At 44.3% G+C, this 9,124-nt stretch overlaps 1 protein-coding gene across 1 annotated transcript; it reads left to right on the forward strand.

The window, feature by feature from the left end:
- Window positions 1–3,192: 3,192 nt before the first annotated feature.
- Window positions 3,193–8,559, forward strand: LOC131428666 (uncharacterized). The gene has a single exon (XM_058592711.1). The coding sequence runs from the start codon at window positions 3,193–3,195 to the stop codon at window positions 8,557–8,559; it is 5,367 nt and encodes a 1,788-aa protein (XP_058448694.1).
- Window positions 8,560–9,124: the final 565 nt, after the last annotated feature.

The following is a 9,124-nucleotide window of genomic DNA, read 5'->3' on the forward strand; positions in this document are numbered from 1 at the left end:
GACGACAGAAACAAAGACAATACAGTGCAGTGAACAATAGAGTGTACGAAATGGGCAAATACGATTTAACAAAGCCTGAAACTTGGCCTACAAGGCCAAATTCAATTTGTATTGATTTCAAGCGCTGCAAAGTTAGACCTGCAGCAACCGAAATTGAAATCTTGCTTAAGGAACGAATGTATCTAAACGTTAATGATGTAAGTGAGATTCAATTCAACAAGGCGTCGAACTGTGTGTACATTATGTTTAAACGTGAAAAAGATGCAATTGCATTTGCTTCGGGTAATAACGGGGTGCACAGTATTGATCATGACAATGTTAAATATAAAATCCCTGTGTTCATGGTGGACAATGCCATAGAAGTACGCGTGCATGACCTTCCCCCGCAGACCAGCGAGGGGTATGTTCGGGAATGTATGTCGCAGTACGGTGAAGTTCTTTCCATCGAAAAGGAAGTATGGCGGAATTTTTTTCCGGGTATCCGGAATGGCGTGCGAGTAGTACGTATGCAACTACGTAAAGCAATTCCATCTTACATCATTTGTGGTCAAGACGGGATACATCCGTGTAAAACGTTGATTACGTATGAAAATCAATTGATTACATGTCAGTTTTGTGAACAACCTGCACACTACGGCAAACCATGCACTGAAACTGCGAAAACAAACAAAACAAACAAAAACAAGGACACCACCCGACAACGGAAACTAGTGAATGCAGTGCTACTGTTTCAAAAGCACCTTCACCATCTAACCAACTATCAACGGCAATCAATGTACAAAGCGCATCTACAGCAACTGCAAATGAACCCAAGACTGCGATCAACAATGAAAACAAGGAAACGGAAACCACTCACAATTCCAACGATGTAGCAATGGATGATATGAGCAACGGACAAAATGACGGACAATCTTCGCTAGAAGGAAATGGAAGCTCCTCTCCCCCTAGAAGAAGGGTGACAACGAGATCCAACAATAAAAAAATAATTTTATGTAACAAAAACATGGGAAAATCGGCCACGTAAAGCTATACGCGAATTGGCCTGAATAAAAATTGTTATAAATAAAAAAAAAGTAGTGTGGACTTTGCGTCTGCTTAGCGGTTCAAGTTGGACTGCTACGCGGAGATGGCAGTTCTACTTGAACTGCTTTAAGCACTGACGAGCCGAAGGCGAAACGCAAAGAAACTTGGAACAATAATTGTATTTTTCCGTACCGGCGGTAGCTTTTGTTCGTTTGGTTCACTCATTTAGAGATCGTTCTATTGTTCACTACACAATACTGTACTTGGTTTCTTCTGTACCGAACGTAAGCGGTTTTGTTTTATCGACTGACTTGGATGAGATGTGAAAGCGAACTGCCCATATTGAGTTCATGCAGAACCATTTGGTGGAACATTAATTTAAATGTATTCATCATTTTAAGCGTATTTTTCTACGACGATAATACTTAGTTTTCTAACAATATTCTCACAAAACTGTAATAATTACAATACAGATATCAATTCCGAATACTGCAGAAAGTAGTTCAAAATACGTAGGTATTACACCTTAACGAAAATGTAGTGACGTAACAGTAGATATTTGAATTTAATAGTAATAAACAAAGTGAAATTGATTAACAGGCCAACGCAAGAATGTGTTTTACCTTTTTTCATATAGATAAGCTATGCATCACTGTGAAAACCGACTTTTTAACCGAAGCCCGGGAGGTCGAATGTCATGTACCATTCGACTCAGCTCGACGAACTGAGCAAGTGTGTGTGTATGTATGCGCTATAGCCTGCTATTGAATTTGGATCCGATCACCGGATTTCGGAGTTACATGGTAATATGTGAAATTTAGAGAAAAAGTGTGCACTCAATTTTCTCTGAAACGGCTCAACCGATTTTCACAAACTAAGATTCAAATGAAAGCTCTTGTTGCGTCGCACTAGTTTTACTGGCGACACTGTTTACCAACACTGCCTTCTGCAGATAGTTGGTGCTACCGTTCATAGAATTATGTCAGTTTCTCAGGCCCTTCTGGCAACTCAGTTTTTCATTTTATCTTCTCGCTCTGTTCACAATCATCAGACCAGTCAGTCTCAAATAAACCTGCATTAGAATCGGACCGTTTTTGATCTATCATAAAGTCCGAAGTGTATCGAACAGCAGAAGTGAAATACACTAGCAATAGTCAGTGAATAAAGTGACTCAAACGTTAAAATAGTGTAGTTTTTTTTATTGGCAAGAGTCCGCCAAGGTTCATCCAGTTGTGAGTTTTATCAGTGCAGCTGTTTGTTTGTGGCTGTTCGTCTTCTGCTCCTTTGGCTGCTTTGGTGACCGCTGTGGCTGTTTGCAGAACCCGTTAGTTGCATTGCTGTTCGCTACCGGTGTACTGCAGTGCGAATGCAAGTAAGGTCGACCGACAAATAGCTGCCGTCGCTTCGCTGAAATATCCTGGTGAGGATTTAATTAAACACAACGTAGGGTCCCGGCTAGCGCCAACATATTTTGGTGCCGTGACCAGGATTGATTCGGACCGCGTCATTCTGCTGCAGCCATTTTGCAATTCGGAGCCAGGCGTTGGATGGAATTTCGGATCTTTGCTGCTTTATATGTACAAGGCCTAAATGATTGGGCATAAGGTAACGACCTGTCCAGTACATTTCGTGGGTATCGCAGGTGCCTTTTAGATATTTTTTCCTTTGTTGCATGTACGTTACACGTTCCTGTAATTGTTCGTATGAACAATTGTTGCCATTATTCGCGGAGTTTGCATTGTGTTGGCCACCAAGCGCCATTATTCCTTTGTAATTAGGTTACAATCGCTCCATTGTTCACTGTGGCGTCCCTAGCCGTGGTGAATACCATTAGCCGCGCGCCATTTTGTACGCTACTGCTGCTGTGGTTCCGGCCGATTACTGGAAATCTGTTCTGCGGTTCATCGGTTCACTGCACATAACCGGATTTTGTTGCTGAAATTTTTACTGGATTTCGGAAGCCGTCCCGGGCTTTGAAATCTCAAGTTTGTACGGACTGTACTAATTCAAGTTCCTGTTGGCTGAAATATTATACAAGGCACATTTTGCCTTGAAAAAGGTGAGCCTCTTTCCAAGTTTTTACCACCCTCCTGTGGGTCTACTGTGGTCTTTTGTTCTGCAGGTAACTTTGTATAAATTGGACCACGTTTCGCGTTACCAGCATACAAAATGGCAGACGACCAACAAAGGAACCAGTTACTTTCGCGAAGAGATACGCTGCTCACTTCTCTGGGTCGGGCAGAGGTTTTTGCCGAAGAGTACGTTGCTGCGAGGGACGAATCGCAGGTACCTTTGAGGCTGGAGTACATCACCAGCGTTTGGAACAATTTGGAGTCAGTTCAAGCGCAACTGGAGGACAACGAAACAGATCAAGAGGGTAAGGCGGAGCATGCTGCTGTGCGCGCTAATTTTGAGCCACGGCTTTTTCAAATAAAGGCATCTTTACTTTCTATGCTGACTCCTCTTCCTAACGATCGTAGCCCTCAACCCCCGCGTGTTTCCTCCACTCTCTCCGGCATCAAACTGCCAACAATTTCGTTGCCTGAATTCGATGGCGACTACATGCAATGGCTTCCGTTTCACGATACCTTTTTGGCGTTGATTCATTCCAACTCTGATGTTCCGGATATTCAGAAGTTTCACTATTTAAAGGCAGCTGTCAAGGGGGAAGCTGCTCAGTTGATAGAATCGATTGGCATTAGCTCCGCAAATTATTTATTGGCTTGGCAAACGTTGGAAAGCAGGTATTCCAACGATTATTTACTGAAAAAGCGTCACCTACAGGCACTATTCGATGTTCCGAAGATGAAGAACGAGTCCGCTGCGGCACTTCACGGGTTGGTGGACGAATTTGAACGCCATACCAAAACTCTTCGACAACTGGGAGAACCAACCGAGCACTGGAGCACGATTTTGGAGCACCTTCTTTGTACCCGCTTGCACGACGATACAGTGAAGGCATGGGAGGATCATGCGTCGACCGTCAGCAATCCGGATTACAATTGTCTCATCGATTTTCTTCAGCGCAGAACACGAGTTTTGGAATCCATCTCAGTGAATCATCGAATACCCGATACGCAGTCTACTTCCGCTTTACCAGCTCAGCCGTCGAAGAGATCGTTTCATTCCCAGATCCGTCTTTCGTCTTGTGCCTCTACAGCTAATTCAGCAGTGACGGATTCTGTTGAGAAGTGCATCCTATGCAACCAGTATCATTTGTTGATGCGATGTCCGCGCTTCAACCGACTTTCATTGAGCGAACGCCAGCAGTTAGTTAATTCCAATCGTTTGTGCCGCAATTGTATGAAGGGTAATCATATTGTCCGTAACTGCCAGTCGAGCTTTAATTGTCGAAAGTGTAATCGTCGTCATCACACATTTCTGCACCCTGAGCATCCCAACGGATCAAGTCAAGGCAGTCATGAAAGTGAACCTACCGTTCCAGCTAGTCCAGTTTTCAATTTTTCGCAGTCTAATGGATCTTCTACAGCTGAATCATTTAAGCAATCCACTATTACCGCCACCGAGAGTCCCAGAGTTGAAGTCAGTAGTGCAGTTCATCAACCACGTGAAAGCGTTTTTCTTCTCACAGTGATCGTGAAGGTTATCGACGTCTTTGGTGTAGAGCATCTTGCACGGGCACTTCTTGATAGTGCATCTCAACCGAACCTTATAACCGATCGTATGGCACGAATTCTACGTCTTCAAAGGCAAAAGGTGAATGTAACTGTTCAGGGTGCCGGCAAACTTTCCAAGCCTGTGTGTGAATCCGTCTTCGCTCAAGTTCAGTCTAGAAAAGGAGATTTCTCATGCAATGTAAACTTTCTGGTAATGGATAAAGTTACGGCGAACCTTCCATCACAAAATATTTCGACTGCAGAGTGGTGTATTCCGAAGGATTTGTTTCTCGCAGATCCATCCTTCAATGAAAGTCAACCAATTGACATGGTTTTAGGTGCAAAGCATTTTTATTCGTTCTTCCCGAGTGCTGCTCGTCTGCAGCTAGACAAAAATCTCCCTCTGCTCATTGATAGCGTTTTCGGTTGGATAATAGTCGGATCAGCAAGCCAAATTTCTCCTACACAAACCCCCGTGTCAACAGCAAACGGCATGGTCATTTCGATGTTATCGTTAGAAGACAGTTTGGAGCGTTTCTGGAAAACTGAAGAGCTGACAACGAAAGACAACTACTCTAGCGAGGAAAGACACTGTGAATCCTATTACCATTCAACTGTTTCTCGAAATTCCGAAGGACGCTATATCGTTCGATATCCCAGAAAGCCAGACTTCAACGTGATGCTGGGTGAGTCGAAGAGCTCTGCGCTACGACGGTTCGAATTACTTGAAAGACGTTTGAAACGAAATTCATATCTCAAAGATGAATATTACCAGTTTATGCGAGAATATCTCTCCCTCGGCCATATGCGATTGGTTGAAGCGGACGACGAATACAATTCCCAAACTTACTACCTGCCGCACCACCCCGTTTTCAAGGAAGCAAGTACCACAACCAAAATTCAAGTCGTGTTTGACGGATCAGCGAAAACTTCTTCCGGCTTCTCTCTGAACGAAGCTCTCTGTGTCGGTCCCGTGGTGCAGGACAATCTATTGACCATCATTTTGCGCTTCCGAACCTATCCGATTGCGCTCGTCGGTGATATCGCTAAAATGTACCGGCAAATACTTATTCACCCAGACGATTCTGCTCTTCAACGTATCCTTTGGCGCTTTTCTGATCAAACACCAGTCCAGACATATGAACTACTCACTGTTACGTATGGTCTCGGTCCGTCTTCATACCTAGCAACTCGTACACTTCAGCAACTGACCGAAGACGAAGGGATTTCTCACGCGTTGGCAGGAGCTGCTATTAAAAAATGTTTTTACGTAGACGACTTCATAGGTGGAGCTCAAACCATCGAAGAAGCAATTCGTCTACGCACCGAACTGAGCGACTTGTTGCACAAAGGAGGATTTACACTACGAAAATGGACTTCTAATCAGCTCGAAGTTTTGCAAGGTCTTCCCAGTGATGAGATTGGTACTCAATCTGCTTTACATTTCAGCCCTAACGAGACAATTAAAGCCCTTGGTATTAGCTGGGAGCCTGAAGCCGATCACCTTCGTTTCGACTCTAAAATTCGATGTAGTAATGAACCGCCAACCAAGCGTACTATTCTTTCGGATATAGCAAAACTATTTGACCCTTTAGGACTAATTGCACCCGTTGTAGTTCGAGCAAAGATACTGATGCAAGAGTTGTGGCTGCTATCGTGCGGATGGGACGATCCTGTTCCAGAACCTATTAAAACAAAATGGGAGAAGTATTACCACGAATTGGCGAATATCTCCGAGCATCGAGTAGACAGATACGCGTTTCTACCTGACTCAGTTGTACAACTGCACACATTCGCAGATGCATCCATATCTGCATACGGTGCCTGCACATACGTCCGCTGTGAAAGCAAAGGGGAAGTAAAAATACGACTACTGGCTTCGAAGACACGCGTCGCTCCGCTGAAAAGAATAAGTATTCCTCGTTTGGAGTTGTGTGCGGCAGTACTAGCAGCCCATCTACATGCTCACATAAAGAAGGCTATCGATGTAAACGTTTCAGAATCATATTTTTGGTCTGACTCATCTGTCACTCTGCACTGGCTACGATCACCACCGAATGTTTGGCCTACCTATGTGGCTAACAGAGTATCTGAAATTCAGCAGTTTACACATGGTTGTCAATGGAAGCATGTTCCCGGATGTGAAAATCCTGCTGACCTGGCTTCACGTGGCATGTCGGTTGACGAGTTTTTGAAAAACGATATTTGGATCAGCGGTCCCAGTTGGTTATCACGTCCACTCCAAGATTGGCCAGAATCAATCCCACCAAGTGTTTCACACGAGGAATTGGAAATCAAAACTACCGTCGCAGTTACTCAAATAACGCCAACAGTACATCCCTGGTTTCTCCGTTGGTCGTCATACGGCCGTCTTCTTCATGTCATTGGGTACTGCATGAGATTCGTTAACAATACCCGAGCTAAAATACGCACGCAGCCGCCCACCTCGCCCGAAGTTATTGTAGGCCGTACACTTACCGTAAATGAGCTTGCCAAGTCCAAAACGTTCCTCATTCGGTTGGCGCAGAATGATGAATTTGTCGCAGAAATCAACCAGTTGGATAAAAATAAATCGGTATCGAAATGTTCCCATATTCGCCAAATGACGCCGTTCTTAGATGCAGAGAGAGTGTTGAGAGTAGGAGGTCGTTTAAACTTCGCACAGCTACCCTATCAAGCAAAGCACCCGGCTTTGATTCCAACAAACCATCCGTTCACACGACTGATAGTTGAGGATTTCCATCGCAAATTACTACACGGCGGCGGACGTCTGCTATTAACAGCAATCCGAGAAGAATTCTGGCCACTCAACGGTCGAAGACTAGTCCGCAACGTAGTCAGAAATTGTTTCCGTTGTACTCGCCTCAATCCGGTACCTGCGCAGCAACAAATAGGCCAACTGCCTGTATCGAGAGTCATTCCCAGTCGTCCCTTCAGTGTTACAGGTGTTGATTATGCCGGTCCACTCTATCTTCGTCCTATTCACAAACGTGCCGCTCCCGCCAAGGCCTACCTGTGCGTATTCGTGTGTTTTTCGACCAAAGCAGTTCACTTAGAGCTAGTGAGCGATTTGTCTACTCAGGCCTTTTTATGTTCATTGCGAAGATTCATCGCGCGACGCGGTCGACCCGCACACATTCATTCCGATAATGGGAAAAATTTTGAAGGGGCTAAAAACGATCTTACCGAACTGTTTACGATGCTTAAAGACGGTTTTCAGCAGGACGAAATCGCAGCCTTTTGCACAGAAAAAGGCATAACCTGGCATTTAACACCGCCGAAAGCACCGCACTTTGGTGGCCTTTGGGAAGCAGCCGTTAAAGTTGCCAAAAAACATTTGTTCCGTCAACTAGGTTCGAGTCGTTTATCTTTTGAGGAAATGTGCACCATTCTTACTCAAATCGAAGCAATAATGAATTCTCGACCGTTGCTTCCAATGACAGAAGACCCCAATGACTTAGCTGCCCTAACTCCTGCGCACTTCCTGATTGGATCATCGATGTATGCCCTGCCCGACCCAGACCTTCAGAACGCACCTGTCAATAGACTCGACCACTACCAGAAACTGCAACTGCATGTGCAGAAATTTTGGACCCACTGGCGGAAGGAATATCTCCAAGAACTGCAGAAAGATACACGAGGATGGATACGAAACAACGAAATTGTTCCCGGTAAAATGGTCATCATCGTAGACGAACTACATCCACCAATCCGTTGGCCACTTGCTCGAATCGAAGCGGTATTACCTGGAAAGGATAAGCTAACACGAGTTGTTTCGCTTCGCACTGTACGAGGTATCATCAATCGGCCCATCAGTAAAATATGCTTGCTGCCCAGTGCATCGGTGGCTCCCGAAGTAGAATCTACTAGCAACAATCTCCAGCCAGTTCAAAGGATTTCGGATACCTCATTAGATTAAACTGAAATTTTTAATGTGTTAGCCTGTAAGAATTGAAAGTGTATTGTATCATATCTGTAAGTTCAATGTTTGTGAATTATGTGTATATTTAATGTTGAACATAGTCGTTCAAGGCGGCGAGTATGTTGCGTCGCACTAGTTTTACTGGCGACACTGTTTACCAACACTGCCTTCTGCAGATAGTTGGTGCTACCGTTCATAGAATTATGTCAGTTTCTCAGGCCCTTCTGGCAACTCAGTTTTTCATTTTATCTTCTCGCTCTGTTCACAATCATCAGACCAGTCAGTCTCAAATAAACCTGCATTAGAATCGGACCGTTTTTGATCTATCATAAAGTCCGAAGTGTATCGAACAGCAGAAGTGAAATACACTAGCAATAGTCAGTGAATAAAGTGACTCAAACGTTAAAATAGTGTAGTTTTTTTTATTGGCAAGAGTCCGCCAAGGTTCATCCAGTTGTGAGTTTTATCAGTGCAGCTGTTTGTTTGTGGCTGTTCGTCTTCTGCTCCTTTGGCTGCTTTGGTGACCGCTGTGGCTGTTTGCAGAACCCGTTAGTTGCATTGC

This window comes from Malaya genurostris, chromosome 2 (genome assembly GCF_030247185.1).
Source record: "Malaya genurostris strain Urasoe2022 chromosome 2, Malgen_1.1, whole genome shotgun sequence".
In the NCBI taxonomy this organism is placed as follows: domain Eukaryota; kingdom Metazoa; phylum Arthropoda; class Insecta; order Diptera; family Culicidae; genus Malaya; species Malaya genurostris.

Coding starts and splice junctions, on each gene's coding strand:
- LOC131428666 (XM_058592711.1), top strand. CDS start 3,193: ATGGCAGACGACCAACAAAGGAACCAGTTACTTTCGCGAAGAGATACG.